The following is a 19312-nucleotide window of genomic DNA, read 5'->3' on the forward strand; positions in this document are numbered from 1 at the left end:
TGATACAGGATCCCATAACCATGCTAGCGTAATTAATGTATGCCTCGATCTTAGAGCCAAGTTTCTATGCAGAGCATTGAATACTAATAAGGAATTAACAGACAGCTTTAATGTAGCACTGATCACACAGAAGGTCAGAAGATAATTATAGATGTCGGCATCTCAAGAAGCTACAAATCCATTGCAAGAGAATCAAATTGTGTTCCGAAACATACCTCAATAATCATGTGCAGAGTATATTTACTACCGTTGACAGAACAGACATCAGCCTGCCTGTTTCACAAAAGAATGGGTAGTTATAAATGTCTATATTGGCAAACCAGTCTGGATGATCAGTGGATCGTTCATGTGAAACAACTACCTAGAATGTTTTATTCTACAATAGCAGTTACAATCTCATAAGGGAAATGAGTCATGCAGACATCGCTGGGACTAAGACACAATTACAGAGTGAACCGCAGTCTTTACCGCCGCTTTAAAATGTGAGCAACCATTTGAATTGAAGTCACAGGCAGTCAAAAGCTGAACACCTTCCCAAATTCTCATCCTTCTGGCAGCAATGGCTACTCTTTGTACTTTCCAGAGAACATTCCACGCTTCACTTAGTGTCGTTTTCTCTATGCCATTTCCACTACTTTCGTACCATAGGAGTCAATAGGGAGCATACACGCAAGCGTACCAGCACATCACAGCTACATGCTCGCAAAAACGAAAAAGATATAAACATGCCTTGGAGTGCAGATGACTTATTCACACCCACACATGAATAGAAAGTTTGAGTTTCAATAAATACTGTATTTTTCCCTTTGATCCAAGTGTTTAAAAGGTAAATCATAAGCATGCATAAAACACTGATGTTCTTACAGTGGCCTATGCAAATATTTGTCTTGAAATGTAGATTCTTTCTCTATGAGTGCATAATTCCCATGGAATTTGACATCACAGATGAATAGATGCTCTCTATGTCAGAAACAGTGAAGGGTTGTACTTCATCTTCCATTGAGTCTGTACTTAATAAATTGATTATACAGTTGTCTTGTTGAAATTGGTGGCTTTCATCTATTACTTAAAAAAATACTTTGCAGAAATTCAGTAACCGTGATAAACGAGGGATTAATGTCATGTAATGTCATTAACTCGGTCTGGCCTCCTTATTCATAAATCATTTACATTTTCAAGGCTAGCGCAGCTCAAAAATACTTTTTTTTCTTTTAACAACGAGACTTTTGTAGAGCATTTAACGCTGTCTTCATGTCTTCCAAAACATTTGTGGTCTCTTGCTGTCCCATCCATTTTGCGGTGTTGCCAAGAATGGCTTACATTTGATGTGAATGTACACTCATAACAGCATACACAGACATATAGCTACATTTGATCAAGAAAATAAATGCTTCATGTTCCTCTGCATAAAACAATCACTAAACATAGACATAGTGTACATTGAGTATATAAAATAATTTAAAAATGGAAGGATATGATTTATTTATAAATTGCTTCCCTGGATGAGGTCCACTATGAAGCATGATAAGACTCCATCTTGGGACATATTGCTTTAATCTGACAGCCACCAGGCATTAATAACATCCATAATGTGACCAGCCAGTCTGTCCAACACGGTGCTGATTTGTCTTCAAGGTGTTCAGTGGAGATAGAGGGACTCATACGGCAGGCCCATGTGCACAAAAGCCTACAAAATTAACCCAGGGCACATTCGCACGTCATCAGTGTACTTGATGGGGAAACCTTTAGTGTGTCCAAAATCACACATACACAGACTTTTACAGACAAGGTTCCAATGTAGTTGATTTTGTCATTCACTGATTACTGGAATGTGGCCATATTGATCACCACTTGACACGCAGACTCCCTCATGCTCATCTCTTCCACTGTCATGGCCAGTCAGCACATGCCAAAGTCAAAAACAATGTCGTTAATGGATTGTAGCCCCATTTAGGAGTGTGGCATGAAGAGTGACAGGGGGCTCTCACCGCTAATGCTGGCAGCCGTGACAGCACTCACTGGGGCTGACAAATCCTGTTTGTGTCTGTCAAGATGTCTTCCTTGTTCTGAATCCAAAACAGTGAAACTTTTTTCACACATTTGGAACCCAAATGCAGAAACACATTTCATGCATTGTTATTTGTATACACTGTAGTACATGTTTGCAAAATGTAACAAAGTTGGTTGGTCATATATGAGCAAGGAAATTAATCTATATAAAAAGGTTTAATTTAGCACAAAGCTTCATTTAATTATGATGTGTACATGTTTAACATGTTCCATTTTACATTTCAGCACATAAAAGGAAGCTGCAGAATTAGGATGGCTATTATAGGCTACATAGAATGTAAAAAACCTGATTCTAATTAATGATGTTTACTCTCCTAAACTATGACGACAGAGCTAGAGAGTATTTTAATGGGGATCTATTATGCTCATTTTCCGGCCCTTTGTATTGAGTTGTGGACTCCTATGGAGCAGCTACACATGATAACCAGCACAGAAAGCGTTCGAGTTCTTCCAGAATCTGCACCTATTCAGCTGTATTTCTGTATTTAAACAGCAAACTGTTTATGAGTTAATAAGAGCTGATAATAAACAGCGATTCTGCCCACTGCCGAGTGTATATAAAGATTTTTGCTTTGTATATTGCTCGGGTAGCGCTATTAGCAACCCCGCGTCCCCGCAACCTTTGTTTATGCTATAATGCTACACAGACAAGCGCTTTTGATCCATGACTTACACAAAACAACTGTTACTTATTGCTTGCTCTTCCGACTCTTCCACACGACCAAGTAATGTTGGAACGACGTAGGGCTTCAGCAAGTTTGTTGGCTAGTCCAGCTGCATAGTGGCCCATGTTCACAAAACAGTCCAGTGTGAAATGCCGTTGACAGATTAAAATGCATTTATTTTGCTGGTAAGGAATCAGGAACTCAAACCATTGTGCCTGATAGTGGCATCTTTAGGAATTGTAAACAAATCCCTTTGGAGGCATTGCTAGGAAGTAAACAGAGGAGCAGCACTTGAGGCGGGGGAAGCAGAGTTTGGGGAAGGGTAAGTAAGTTTATATATAAGGAAGTCTGCCCCTCTGTGACATCACAAAGGAACAGTTTTGCCACGCCTTTTCAAACCGAGCGTTTTGAGCCATCCCAAATGTATTTTAGGGCTCACTTCCAAATGCGCATACCTCATTATCTGAAACTTTGGCATCGTTTGGAAAAAGCATAATAGGTCCCATTTAAAGCATTGTTTGCATATATAGTCAAAACATATTTCAGATGTTTGTTTAAATTATTATTGCCAGTCAGGAAATTGCATTGTCTCTAAATGAGCCTGCTTCTAATGAGGATTTAGTTACGTTGTCACACATATGGCAGTATGTGTGGATATGCCATATTGCAGCTACAAATATCACTTTTGTGGCCATGACCAGCACACACAAACAAACACTTTTCAATCCCCAGCAGATGCTCAGCGTACATCTATCGCCCACATAATGTCACCCTTCGAGGTGTTTGCTCCATCATAGCAGTGTTTATTAACATTAAATCCCAGTTTGGAGTGGGTGGCTGACTGTGACTCACCCGCACACAAGAGCACCAATAATTAGGAAGGCATTGTTGATATTCTTGTAATTTAAAAAAGGAAGCACAGTATCTCTTTGTATCAACAACATCTTGCATTTGAATAGCTCCTCCATCCTCATTTAAATTCTTTGTGAGCAGAGAAGGTGAAGTTGTTTCTTAAAAGAAAACTTTTTTTGGAATGGGAATTCTGTCCAACATCCACAACCCTTATGTAAAATATGAACACATATTTCTTTCCCTTTTCTGTGCTTTTTATCGAGAGAAATCAGTTAATATGAGGTGGGTATCAATGCATGTCATTCGGACGTACCTATTTCGACAGCAAAGCCCTCTACAAAAACCTCTAACAACATTTTATTGTTGGATGTACATGATAGGATCATGCATTAACAAGTACATTGATGCTAGCATGTAGTACTTACAGTATTTTGATGATTTAAAACATTATCAAAAATTCTTGGTGCACTGATTTAGCCCAGGAGCTTACACTACTTCCGTCTACAACAGCACCATAGAAATAGCGACAGCACTTACAGTGTCCGCTCTCATTAGGATGGCTGTGTCTTCCAGCAGCAGACCTGTGCTCCAGTCCTCAGGTGCAATATCCTGACATCCTGAATTCCTGATCTTGAAATTGAGACTTTGGTATCCACTCTCCCATCTGTGTTCCGTCTGTGATTGACAGACCACAGACCAGTGGCGAGCAAGGCGTTGTATTACTCAGCCAGATAAATATAGTTTTTCACGTCCGCTGCTGCAATAACAATATCACTGTAGTTTGGTTAAAATACAAGTCAGTGATGTACATTTGACACTGTTGAAATTGTTTTTTTTTTAGGGTATTCTTTTTTTTACCAAAATAGGTAGGTCCCATGACATGCATTGTTAGGTAGCTCATACTAACTGGTTTTCTGTGTTTAAAAAAGGGAAAATAAATGTGTTCAGGTTTTAAGATTATGAGTAATGCGCAAAATTGCAAAAAAGGGTAGTTTTCCTTTAAAAACGGTAACATACTGTACAAACCTTTTCCATATTTCAAAGATATGCAAAATAGAGTATATGCAGTCCATGTTAGTGCTACATTGCGTAGACGTTTACAAATACCCCTTTTCCACTGTGACTGGCTTTTTGGAGCTGTTTCTCTGAGCTTTGCTTAAGGGAGGTGCAAAATAATGTTCTATGGAGGCTAAAATACTTATACTTAGATACTTATACAGAGATTGTACTCCACGTCTGTCTCTACGTATTGAATCATACAAAAACCTAATGTTAAAATGCAAAATCTACACTGGAATTATTAAGTCAGAAAAGAAGATTCGATAAGATATAAAAAGCAGCACTTCAAAAAGATGGATAAATCATGGATGACAGAAAGCACGCTGGTCGTTAAAGAGCTTTAAGAAGACATCCAGGTCTTCATTGGAAGTCCATTTGAAGATGAGAGACAGCCACCCTTTTAAAGTTCTGCCCTCATTAAGTTTGATAGCAATTTGTGTCCATAGATGATTCACACATTTGAAACATTTAATTTCAGTGAAATTGTAAAATATAATGAGGACCTAGCTTTTGTGTTTTGCAATTGCACCACATTATCAGTGGACCTAAAACTATTAAGTTCAAAATGGGGTTACCTCATGCAAGCACTATAACGTCATTAAATCATCGTCAAGTACAATATGCTGCTCAAGAACTGAGATTGCTGCTATAATTATCTGGTATAAGTTATTGATCGATCAGTGGTCCTGAACCCACACTGCAATTACCTCAGAGTGATTCCAGAATGAACTTACAAGGACACAAAAATACATTTAGCTGTGCCACTGGTAGGACAAAGACATTTTAAAATTACAAGTAGTTTTTCATCTGGGTAAGCCCCCCTCAAAAAAAAGAAAAAAATCATGGAACAGAATCAATTCCCATAATCACTGTGGTGTGGCTCAACTTTGTATTTGAGGCTGCCTCCATCATCATCCTGAACTCGAAAGCTTTCATACACAAAGTCCTCTGTCTGGAGTCCACACCATGAAAACGGGTTATGTGGCCACAAAAGCCGCAAACCACAGCCTTCAAAAATCATACATCCTTGTAAGACATTGCTGAAACTTAAACCAAATATTTTGTAATTGTTTAAAACAGGGGTGGGCCACTATTTTAACTGGGTTGATTATAGAAAAAAAATGGGTGGGCGTAGGTTGAATAGAACTGAATGTCTTTATTATTGTAAATGGCACAACTAAATTGTGATGCTGTTAAAAAAGTATAAAAGCATATCACAAAATAATACAAAACTCACACAGTAATGAATGACAGAATGATAAAAATTACATGACAGACCACTTTAAAAGATGTAATAACACTCACAAAATGTACATAAATAAAGGCTGTAGGATTTACATTCTGAACTAGAACACTGATTCAAGAGTAAGTGAACGTCTTGCGTCTACTTCCTGGCAACCTCCTCAACATGTTTGGAAATCAAGAAAAATGCAGCAATAATGCCAGAAATGTAGCAACACATGAATACAATGGGTTAAGAGAAAACAAATCTCTGATAAAATATCACTTTTCTGCAGAACTTTGTCGTCACGTACGCTGGCGCTGCTTACTCTGTACACAGACCACCACCCACTTCTTCCTGGAGCTGCTGTGCAGCTGTCCCTATGTTACCATTATGACCTGGAAAACTCAGACTTTCTCACTCCAGAAATCGGATTGCTGGCTACATTTTTGATGTTAAATGTTTTAAAAATATAATTTGAAAACGTGTGGCAGGATGGATTAAAAGCCATAGTTTGCCCAAGTCTGGTTTAATACCATCTCCACTACTTGTCCAACCTCAACCTATTTTTTATGTGAGTAGGTTCATACTTCAATGTGGAAATGGAGAGGTTCAATTCAAAATCACATCTGTAAAAGTCCATGCCTGTTGATAAGAATGAGCCATAAGCCGTACTTGAGCCATAGCTGTATTAGTGTGCCCACCTCTGCAACTACAAGCTATGATTTTGTCAAAAAATAAAATGCAAACCTATGTATAAAATTTGGTGCAGATGTGTTCATTGTGACAGGTAGTGAATTTAATGGGTAAATATGCCACTTTCACAACTTAATAAAGACATCAAATGTAGACATACACCCTCAATTTTCAAATGAAGTGATGTAATCCCCCCTGGTGCTATTCTCCGATGTCAGTTTAGAACAATATCAATGAGCTCATCTTTCATAAGAAACACGCTGCAACTAAAAATACATTCTGGATCCTGACGTGCTGAAAGTCACACGCTGACACAAATTTGCATTACAACTCCTGATTTTACTGTTTGTTTTGTAAGGCCAGTGTTGCATGAACACTGACATACTGTTGGATACAGTCTGTAATATTGGTAAACATCTGCATAATATTGGATGAAGTTTGTCTGCAATTGTTGTTGACTACCACAGGTGAATGGGAGGTTGCTGAGTGCAGCTATGGAAACCCAGTTGCTCTGAAACTATTGTGATCTGGAGCTTAAGACCAGAGATGAACCCCCCAGAGGTGGAAGCATTAAGCAACAGATATAATTCAGCACTAATTTAAAACACACTGAGGGTAGAGCTATGAAGACTCAGTCTGAAGTCAGTGGAGTAACACAATTTATTTACTAGTTATAAGTAATATATTGGGTATGTGATGGTAAACCCCATTGGCAGACATAAAAGATGTCTAGAACTATTGATTTACACAGCTCCTTCTCTCTGAAGTGTACAGTTGAAGTTACAGCTTGTGGCAACATTCTTGTTCACAACACATCTCCCTATCTCTAAGCCCCCCAACCCCAAGCTCATTACAGATGCCCTAGTTTGCTCGTGAGCCAGGAGAGCCTTTTTAGCCTCATTACAAACTTGGATACCTCCCATCGTTTGTACCTTTTTTCCCAGACAAGATCTCCCACATGTATGGTTGTATACCAGAAGTGGTTGAGGGATTAATGCAATACTTGTCAAGAATCCAACTCAACTCTTCACATTAACCACAGAAGACGGTACCAAGGGTGCAAGTGCAACTATACAGGGAAAAAAACGTAAAGAAAAAAATACTATTTCTTAATTCACATGGTTATTGCACAGCCAACAGCACACAAAAGGAACCTTCTGTGACCTTGTTTTGAAATTCTTCTCCCATTAAATCTCTTGTTTTGTCACATGACTGAACACGCTGCCTGAACTGAACATGTATATCAAATGCAAGGAGGATATGTAAGATTGTCAGACTTACATAGTCAATTGAGTAAATCACAAATAAATAAATCAGGAGATTGCATTCATATGATGGGAAAAAAACAATGTTTAGCAGGTGTTCTCTCTGGAAAGAAAGGGCAGACCTACTGATGAAACAGTAAATTGAGACAGCTATAAAATTCTGAACATGAATACAAAGTAGATCATGGGATGATTGTTATCTGCATACTCGATTTACTATACTATATTTTTTTGCAACTGCAACTCGATGATGGCCTTACACAGGAATCCAATTCAAAGGAACTATGACAATGGCCTTTAATTTGTTAAATTATCCTTCAATCAACATATTTCCAATTCCGCATTATATTTCCCATTACAGTGGGTAACAATAGATTTAATGTATGCTTTACAAAGGTACAGCCTCAGCAAGTTTTTCCCTCCATTTAACAAAGTTACACATTTCTAACTTTTCAACTTTAGCTGCTAAATCATCATGTGAGAAACTTCAAAGTTTGAGACAAGATTAACAAGCACAGGATTCATCACATTCTTCGATGGGATTCTGAGAGTGTGTGCAGTATTCCGGCTTCCGTGGGTTCACCTTGGTAAATATTTCATACGTCTCAAATAGTGGTAAGTAATAGAAGTCATAATGTCAAACTTGCTCGTCATGATGATGAAGAATATGTTCAGCGTGATGAATGATATATTTGATACATTTGAGAGATATAGTTATCTCCTCCTGGCTTCTTATTTGTCACCACTTGAAACTGTGCCGTGCCTACATCCTAAATTGATTATGGAAGAGTTGATGTCATAGGTTACAATAAAGATGGATTTCTCAAATGAAGGTCATGTCATCACTGGCATTTTATGTTTGTTACCAGCAAAAGTGGGTGTGTAGCTTCTGCTGTGAAGACTTTCCTACTTTCCGACTTTAACAAAATCACATCCATTTAGAAAATGCAAGGACGTACTTTCGACAGTCTAACACCTCGTGTCATCTTCTATTCATTGAGCCTATCCTGAAAGTCTCCCACGGGGAGCTTTAAAAACTGTGTCTTCATGCAAATCTAAAAACACAGCTCCATTAACTGCAAGATACCAATTTTGGTGCGCTGAAAACTGTAGCCCTAAATCTAAGATATCTTGTCAATTATTAAGCTTTTGACAATTATCCCCCCCAAAAATGGTATGATTATGGTAATGATATATCCCCAGGTTAAACGTGTTCTTATATAAAAAATATATTTTTTATATCTTTGTGTAATTTTAAGTCTATTTTGAAGATAATTGTAAGGTAATATTTATAGCATGGGTTTTCAAAATGTGAGGCGGGACTCCCCTAGACTTCAGGGGAGGCACTACTGCTTGGAAAAAAAAATTCAAAACTGCTAACCTAACTTCAGTTATGTTTAAAGGCAAAATAAATGTATTTTTAGATCCAACGTTGCCTAATAAGCGAGAAGGCTGCATACAATAGAAATTATGATATATTTGACCAATTTGAAACATTTGGCCTACGATTGCCGTTTCAATTCTATCAGCCTTTTGTGATAATGTATGTTGACGCAATCTTGACACGACCCGCAGAGTGTGTGGGCCACTAATTCTTGCAAAGATTGGTTGTTTAACCATCTCCAAACAAAACACGAGCACTGTTATTTAGCATTGGTGGCAACATTGTTACATGCCAGGATCTCTTTTAAGGTGCTGTCTGTCATGGTTAGGGAGAGGAATGGGGGGCCTCGTGTCGAATATCCCGCCCTCGGCCTGCTCAGCCATGACTGCTAATTGTCTATCTTCTCTGAGACTTCGTATATGCATGTGAGTGAGTGACAGCCAAAACTACATACGTATTATGTTTCTTTCTTTATATAATATTTTAACAATTTGGCTTCCATTTGACAATAGGTCATATTGCCCATCCCGAAGTAAGACTAAACAGAGTCTGTGGTGAGCAGAAGACAAAATATGCTCTTGTTTGCAGAGCAAATTGCCCATTGCGGTGGATCTGAGGAAGCCCCGCCCTTCTCCACCCCTCAACACTGTGTGTTTAATTTAATGGAGCGACAGTCACCATGTGATAGTCCCTTTTAGCCCTGTTTTATACCTGTATTAACGACCCCCAATGCTTGTTAGAACCCTTGGCCTTTACTTGATAATGGAGAGTGAGAAGTTAGTGATCATAAATGTTCTTTCCCTCAGTTTTAATTTCGAGCTTGAGGATGAGTAGTTGTCGTCCAATTCATTCCTCATTTTACTTCCCAAGCTCTTTCCGTCTCTTTGTCCTTGTCATGCTGTTCACTCCGAGGGCAATCTAAAACATTTGAGCTGGAGACATTCTGTCTTAATCAAACTGCAATGAATGGCACATGCTGTATTCCGTTACCCCCAAAAAACACTTTGCATATCCATTTTCCAGTGACTGAACAAGCTTTCAGTTTAAATTCTTACCATTTCTGCAATCACTAACCAAATATCAAACACCCCTTTGTTGGCACTATCTGCCAGTTAGTGTAAGCAAATGGTGGCGTGTTTTTTTTTATCATTCGCAATTGAGTGAAATATAGATGTGTATCAACACAACGCAAAATACTGAATTGCCTTTGTGGAATTTATGTCATGACAGTTCTGGGTTACCTTTCCCTGCAACTGCAAGCAAACAAACCCACACAAGTGTATCCTATAAGCAAAAGCTGACTACAGACAGTATTCTCTCTACAGGTACACACATGATCAGAGGGTTCTGCAGGATGCAGCGTAACTGAAGCTGTAAATGAACTAAAGCACTCAAAGTAGCAACCTGCAAATATGCCTTAATGGATCCGCTCATAGTCTGAAGAGGAGACATCCAGAAACTGATGACTGGGTTTCAGTTAGATATAACAAGGTATACAAGTAAATACAACAATATGTTTTCATCTTCCTAGAAATATAGGGTCTGCCTTTTGTGCAAACATAATCCAAACAAAATGTCAATATGTTATATATCAAACAATGTATTAGCATTAACTCTTAAAATTCATCAAAACACCCTCGCTTGTGCACGGATTAACAAGCTGCTGCTGTTTAACACATTATCTACAGCCATTTTATGTTCTTATTGATGTCCTGTAGAGGCACCCGTGGCTGACAGTGATAGTGGATGTCTGACACCGAGCTTGCCGAAATAATGGACGGGTGCCGGGTGCTTTGTCACGGCTGGAAAACTGTACTTGGCTCACAAAAGCATTGAAATAATAATTCACCCGTGATAACTTCTGCTCAGTTTGGTGTTGAAAGTCCCTTCCTCAGTATACACACACCATCACAGTAATGTCTTCTGTACACAGTTCATATTTTGCCATGTGTAGAATATGTCCTCACTCGGTAAAACAGCGCAAACATATTTGTCCTGTGAAATGCAATTTATGACTTATCGGACATGCAGTTCAATCATAGCATGACTGACATCATGTCACATGCAATTATATTACCAATGGGGCATTGTTTGTACGGCCAGCAAGTGTCTTTCCTACATTTTTCTGGTGTTAGGTTTGGGCAAAATGTATTTTTTTCAGACACATCCCTGGTTTACAGGTTGCCCTGTCACAGAGGGGAGGGAGTGTTAACAAATAAGTGTGTCCATGCACAATCTACACATTTATCTACAATTTGAATGGAGTGTGGCGCAATCAGGCAGACTCCCACAGCGGACTTCTGGAGGACACCACTTACGTCACAGAAAATAGTCATCTTTCCTGCATTGCTGCAGTATCCATCTGTTAACAAAGCTAATTAGCCGTGTCAGTGAGTGCAGTTGCACAAAACGTCATCAAGCAAAAGTTACCGATGTGTACAAAGAAAAGTTGTATAAGACTTGACGGTGTAAACACACTCACAGAGCATGAGTTGCACATACACAGCCTCACGAACATGTGCTGCTAAACTAAGCTCCATAAGGCATTTTTCTGTCAACTTTTGCTAGTGTTTCAGGCCGCCGTATCAACATGTGAAAAACAAACACGCATGCACAACATATCGAGGCCGGGAAAATCATCAAGTTTGTTTTTAGTTACCGTGCAATTAATTCATTTTTTGATTGAGAAAATACAAATATAGACAATACAAAACACAATAGACATTATATGCAGTATTCCACACTAGTCACTAGGTGTCAGTAATGTTAGTGTAATGTTCACTGACACACAATCACCAGAGTTGATCGCCTATACATGAAGCTTTTAGACTTCAAATTAAACTCTGCAATTTTTATTTCTAAATATGATGATATCAGACTTCACCACTAAAGCAATAGACTTAGGAAATGTATTGTTATGCTCTGCGGTGCTGTCGAGTGTTTGAACCCCGGTATGCAGAGACCGAGGCAGCAGTGGGCAAAATAAAAGTATTTTAATAAAGCAGGGCAGGTACTCACATTTGTGCAGGGAGAAATAAAAGGGCAACAGAGTGGGGAAAAAAAAGTGACAGTCTTAAGCAGTAGCAACAGGTAAGACAAAAGTTCAGGCGACAGCCCGGACAGGGTTTTTAAACCCCACTAATTGTAATTTCCACCAGCCATGCACAATTCCACTGGGGTAAAGTGGTGGCAACTTACCCCCAGCAGGAAGTGCAGCACTCCAAAATAAGAGCCCATGACAAGACATGACATGACACCTATTACACCTCCTTTCACAGAGGCATTCCAACCTTGAATGATCGCAGGTTAGTACACCAAGAAGAGACGAAATGTGTGAAAATGCCAACATTACATGTTCTGGAAGTTACAAAATAGAATCATCACAACAAACCTGAAACTTCTTACAAGGCTCTTTCAGCTCAGTCAAAAGGTATATATTGATAAACCTGAAGTCACCTTGAAATCAAAAAGCCAAGGCCATGTTGGGATCTAATATCTGCTCCAGACGGGTGATGAATCGAGTGTCGTGGGGCAAATGAGATACATAGGCATGACGTATTGCTCTGTTTTGGACTGGACGCTCCCATATGTGCTGGCTCAAACAACTTATTTCACCCATCCCTCGCTGGGCTATATTAAAGTGATTTGGTAAGCACTTTTTCATGCATGTGTCCTTGCGACTTCCATAAGTGTCTGTCTACTGTCCTTCCAATCAGCCAAGCTTGAAATGTGGGCAGGACAAAAGAGACCTGAGTGGTGCAAAGACAAATAGCACTGTATCCATTAACTTGTCAGCATTGCTGACAAATACCATCTCCTTCAAATACTAATGGGAATCACATTCTGTGAGAAGGCAAAAATGAAGATCAACTCATAAACTTTACCATTAAGAATAGTTTGTCTTCCAGTGAGTTGCTTTGATTCCTTTTGGTTGTCATGGTCAATGGTCTTACAGTGGCATGACCTCTGTTGACTGATTGAAGACCGTGACATTTAAAAGCGGAGGGAAGGGCACAGTAGAGGTCAGCCGCAAGCCATTGTTATTTGAAGTCACCTGTACTTCAACCATAACCTTCACTAGCGACTAAATGTAATAAGCTTTCCGATAGATTGCCATCATCAGCATCCATTTAGGCAGTCGGGTCCTTGGTTGTGTGCAGTCAACTACAAACATTGGCTTTTCTTCTCCAGTAAAAACAAGGGCCAAATAAATACCGTCACCAACCTATTTCGTCTCCAGATTCAAAAGCACATTAAAAAAGATTTATTGTTAGCAGTACAACATGATGTGTAACATGTATTATAATAAGTTATTGAAGGCAAACAAACCATTTACCATTCATGATATGATCACATGAGACAATAATATGACTATTTAAAGAACATATTCATCAACTGCAAATATTAGTACATCTAAACCTTTTAAAAAATATTTTTGACATGTCTCAAACTGAGATGTGCGGGTTAAAACTAGGGCATTTCTTCAAATTCAGGCTTTTCAATTGTATTAAAGATTGACATTTCTTTTCACATGTATTAAACTACGCTCTGTGCACGCATACCATTTTGTGCTGCTCCGCTTGCACAGTTACTTTGTCGATCAAACATCTCCGTTAGTGTCGTTTTTTTCCCAGATGGGAAAACTGGGTCAGGTAAATATGTTTGAGGTGTGCAAGTTAGTTTTTGTTGCATTTTATGTCGCCACCACTTTCAAACACCTTGGACATACTTGGTTCCGTGCTCATTCCCAAGCTGTGGCATTTGGCTTTGCAATCACATTTTCCCCCATAATTTAAACTACATCCATCCATCCATTTTCTATACCGCTTATCCTTACTTGGTTCGTGGGTGTGCTGGACCCGGCCCGAGTGAGGATATGCAGCATAGAAAATGGATGGACGTGATGTATGATTTAATTACTGACAATATTACACTGATTTAGAACAAAATGAACTTTGCCATTTGCTACAATATTCAGACATGAATAAATGTTTTACTTAACTGCTCATTACAGAAGATAAGATATGCCTTTATTAGCCCAACAAGGCAAAATTTCAGAAGCATAACAATAACAAATACTATGTGGCTTTGTATTTAAGTCATTTAAACAAACTCATTGCAAGGGCATGCTGCTGTTTTGTTACTTATTAGTATAAGCAGCTACGGGTCAGTGATGTTATTCATCTTGCCAATTCCAAGTTCCGGAGGTCAGTGAAGGCACCTTAGGCATGACTTGATGTGACAGTTTGGACATTGATGATTGGTGGGGAACAAGGAAGAGTGCACTGTGCTTGCTGCACATCGGAGAGGATGTTTTGCAAGTCTGTGAATTTTGCTGTTCCTGGCATCAGTAAGTTAAGGCTGGCAATAACTTGTTAGTGTCTACGTGTCTCTGCTGGGAAGCTATAGTAAGAACGCGGCATCCACTGCATTGTTTTAAGCTCAGTGGGGACTTTGTTTTTTTACTTTGTATAACTCCAGCACAGCAATCTGACAGGAAATACAGTAGACATAGATTACAGTTGGCTTATCTTTAATCAGTCTCATTCACTCGGAACTCGATCCATGTGTTTCTTGTTCATTTATATTTTTGGAAGCTTTGTCCGATGGTAAAAGTGAAATTACACATTATATCGGATTTCATCAATAGCCGATTTGTGCAATTCTGATCGATGCGGATCAGATCGGTGGCAAGCAAACTTAAAAGTAATTCCTCAGCTAAACGTTTTGTTTACTGATACCACAAATGTCAAACATATTTAATTACATTCCAGCTAGTTAATATTGTTTGTCTTCTTCTACTAGATTCCTTGTCCAGTTTTGAAACATAAGCAAGCAAGCGCTGCAAGAGAATGCACCCAGCTAAAACCCCACTCATCACTTAAATAACCTTCCGTCCTGTGATAATCATTAGCAACATGAACAGTGAGCAACAGTACAACACTTATTATGACTCACCAATAACAAACAATATCATCATCACCTCTCCAGATGGCCGTCCATTTGCCTAAAAGGCTCTAATTTCACGGCCATTACAAACAAATTGAGCCAGCAAAGAAGATACATAATGTTGTCTAAACGAATACATTTGCATTCGGTGGCCTCTAAGTACAGTCGTATGCTGATACGTGCAGCTGGACGGCTGAGATGCAAACAATGTGTGCAAGTCAGCACCAGGAACCAAGAAGGAGACAAGTGATGTATTGCGACGTTCCCTTGAAACAATGCAGTCTGTTTTACCTGAAGGCGAAGGCTTCCACCCCATCAATTTGTTCCAGTGGACAAAGACACACTGTGATATCCTCCAAAACAGTTTTTTTTGCGGCCGTCTCTCGGAGGACACTTGCCACCTTGAGCAAGGACTTTGAAAAGAATGTGTAGCTTGTCTTATTTTTTATAAACTACAAGCCAGCGCATGGAGATGCACGTTTTGGTGCATGTTTACCTCCAACTTTGTCCTCAAGCCAGTTTTTACCCATCCATGGGTAAAAACTGGCTCACTCACAGATGAGGTAACATTTTAATGGTGAATTGGGCTACTGGTTCTAAGTGTAAGTCCACCCTTAGCCCAAGTCGACCACACAGTTCACACTAAAAGGCTTCAGGAGCATCAGCTTTGGAGTGAAGACTGCAGTAAGAGACGGAGAGAATGGTATGACCCACTTGCACGACTGCTTATAGTGTTTTCTTCATCCAAATCCCACAGGTAGGCTTGCCCTGAACATGACTGGAAACGATTAAACCGTTAAACCGAAGACACATTGGGATATTTAATATCTGGCAGACAGGTGAATTTAACTCCAGTTGAGGAACATTTTAAGGTGGGCTCCAGTCATTCTAATCACACAGGGAAGGTCTCTACCAAAAACACACTGGTTATCCCTGGTTATCCCTTCATCTCTTATCTTTTTTGCCCTTGGCTTATTTAGTTTGAGAGGGAATGAAAAGTGACGTCTCACTGTCTGATCAGCTTGTTTTCCTGAATCACAGAGGAGCTGCTCCATATAACATTTTTATGTAAAAATATGCACCCCCAAGCCACATGGCAGCCGAAAATACAATTACAGTATCGTTGACTTTAAGGGCAAACACTTTAAATGACAGGACAAGGTAGCTGAACATACAGTATTTGCGCACAGGATGTATCATAGACGCAAGTAATTGGATTAAAACTCGCCAACAAACCTGGTTATTTACAGTATGGACACTTATGCGGCATCTAAGCTTGATTCAGGGTCAAATATAATGTCAAGTGGAAGGTTTCCCCCACTCACCTTTCACATGCTGCGGGGCAGCAGCGCTCACGCACAGGGCGATGGAGAGGAGGAGCGGTACCATCCTCTCGAACAAGCACGTCTTCAGAAATGAAGCAAAAAAAAAAGAAGATAATATAAATCACAATAGACAAAAGTTGTCCTCCCGTTGAGACCACCGGAGCTGAGGAATATGTCCTTGTTTGATAAAGTCCTTATCGTCTACGGTGACGTGGGTAGAGAGAAGCGCACTGGCACAAGTGGAGATTGGCGGGTCGCCCTCTGCCGCTTGCCTGCTCGCTTGCCTGCTTGGCCCGCTACTACCGCAGTGGAGACAGCTGTGTGTGCGCTCAAAGCTCCAGGACAAGCATCAAGTGACACAGGATGTGAACACAAAGCTTCTTGTTCAGACCTCCAAAATAAAAGATCCTCGAACAAAGCCATAATTAGTTAGGTAAGGAGAATGATGTTACACGCTAAGTTGTTAAATTTTATACATTTTGTTTTATTATGTGTGTGCATTAAAATTAAGGGGATGTGGTTTCAAATTGCACAGCACCATAAAAGTACATTTCGCATATATATTTATTATCCATCCATTCACCCATCTATTTTCTGTACTGCTTATCCTCATTAGGGTCACAGTGGTATGCTGGAGCCTATCCCAGCTGACTGTAGACGAGAGGCAGGGACTGGATATGTGACTTAATGTTTAAAAAATGAAATATCCTGTCATTAATGAATCCATCCCCATGCATCAGGGAGCAACTTTTCAAAACACTGGACTCCTATACTAATATGTATATGGTTATGGAACTCAAAGCTGCAACCCTTCAATCACAAACAGCAGTCTAATCTACTTACTCTCACCAGTGGGGGAGGGGGAGCAATCCTGCACCTCATCACTTATAATTCTATTAGATAACCCTCTGCACACACAGCACAATGGCCGACTTTCAAATATTGTCACTGCTCTGTTATACTTTCACATTTATTTTGAAGGTACACACCTTAACTTCCACAATGTCTGCATGTGTTCTGGTGCAGCTTGCATCACAACCAAGTTACCTGTACTATTCACAGGTTAGTCATTGGACTTGCACTATGAGATGAAAAGTGTCACCTGTGGAAACTGAATGAATACACTCTGATACAAATTCAATTAAATTAATTTTTTGTTTGTTTTTTTGCCCCTAAGTAAAGTCACCCATTTTTCTTTTAATTCAAATTGTATACCGCTAATCAACAGTTAGACTCTAAATTATCCACAGGTGTGAATGATTATAGAATATCACATAATAAACCGTATATGTGGTATGAAAATGGATGGATGGATAGACGCATTCTACCAGTAAGTGCAGGCTTATTTGGAGAGTCCATTCTAAAAAAAAACCTCTTGTCACTGTCCATACACTTCTTCACTAAGCTTCACTAAAACAACTTACACATTTGCATCATGCAATACCACGATAAATGTGGCAACACCATTGTACTCCATTGTTTGTTTATGGTGAACAGAGTATGTACTGTATAATGGTATGCCAGAGGGTGAAATATTCCAGTCTTCTGTAACAGCAACATCACCATCATCGTGTGCAGTCACCTGGCCTTCTATTACAGCTGTATCATTTACACAGATACTGAGTTGTTACTACCAACAGCGTGACATTCTGTTGCACCCTTCCATCTCTGTGTAGTCTATACATCACAGTGAAACCTAACCACAGCGCTATAACTCCCAGAGGGAAACATCAGCGTAGAAGGGGTAAGTGTCTCAATGATGGAGACGACTTCTTCTCTTGCTCCTTCTCTGCTGCACACAAGCGCTACAACGCCTGCTATGTTGGGACTTGAATCAGCCTCTTTAGCTTTGTCCTAACCTCTTTTTTATGCCTCATGGTGCCTCATTTTAGCCTATATCACGTTATTTTTTCCAACACTAACGTATATGTGATGAAAATTTTATTCATCAAAGTTTACTTATACTTTTTACTTTATTATTTCATCATGTCAACAGAAAAACTCAATATTTTCTTAACTTCTGTTTAGAATAGCATCTGTAGCGGTCAGAACACAATGCCAGAGTTGTTATATGAGGAAAACCTCATGCATTTAAAAAATATTTTTGGCTGCAAACTCAAAGCAAAGCATAAAAAAATCAGATTTTCAACAGTAAACCCATCCGTACAGTGACATTGATGATTGGGACAGTGATTGCCTGATAAGTTTGGGCACATTTTGGAAAAAAAAATTGAGGCATATCACTATGCAGCATATCATTCTATGTCAGATCACTGTCTGAAAAGCAAAGTGAATATGAAGTAACATAAAGTGAACTTTTATATCGTTGTACTATAGTGACATCAGGTGATCCCAGAATGATGACACGATACAGTATGTCTTTGGATTTGTGCACATATTGGGTCGAAACCCATCTTGATTTTGAAACACAAGCCAATAAGTAGGAATTCAATCTAGCAAAGCACAGGAATAGCAACATGACTTCAACAGACAAACAATAAAACATTGACCTGTGATAACTCACTCTGTGACATATCTATGGTAAATTCAAGTAACACTTTAATGAGTGGCGGTTTGGTGACAGCATGGTTAATTTTAATTTCAGTGTACTTATGATGATAACAACTTCAATTAGCTCCAGAAATGAAATGTTCTGATGATCCATAAAAGGTTCAGAGTAATGGTGCATTGTTATCCACCCATCCATTCAGCTGGCAATTTGTTGAAATTTGTGCTGGAGGAATATACGCTAAGGTGTTATTTTCTGTGATAACATTCATTTGCACAGAGGTGTTTCTCCATGGGTCATTGCGATGCAACCTGGG

The 19312-nt window shown here is 39.3% G+C and overlaps 1 protein-coding gene across 2 annotated transcripts in view; it reads right to left on the bottom strand.

Moving 5' to 3' along the window:
• The window catches only part of LOC131127692 (EGF-like repeat and discoidin I-like domain-containing protein 3), an 81811-nt gene extending 65006 nt beyond the window's left edge, over positions 1–16805 (bottom strand). For both annotated transcript variants that reach the window (XM_058069829.1, XM_058069828.1), the window contains exon 1: positions 16488–16805. In XM_058069829.1, the coding sequence (XP_057925812.1) occupies positions 16488–16551 (64 nt within the window). In that variant the 5' untranslated portion in view covers positions 16552–16805. The remainder of the gene's footprint in view (positions 1–16487) is intronic.
• Between the last annotated feature and the right edge of the window lie 2507 nt (positions 16806–19312).

Source organism: Doryrhamphus excisus, chromosome 4 (assembly GCF_030265055.1).
Source record: "Doryrhamphus excisus isolate RoL2022-K1 chromosome 4, RoL_Dexc_1.0, whole genome shotgun sequence".
Taxonomy (NCBI): domain Eukaryota; kingdom Metazoa; phylum Chordata; class Actinopteri; order Syngnathiformes; family Syngnathidae; genus Doryrhamphus; species Doryrhamphus excisus.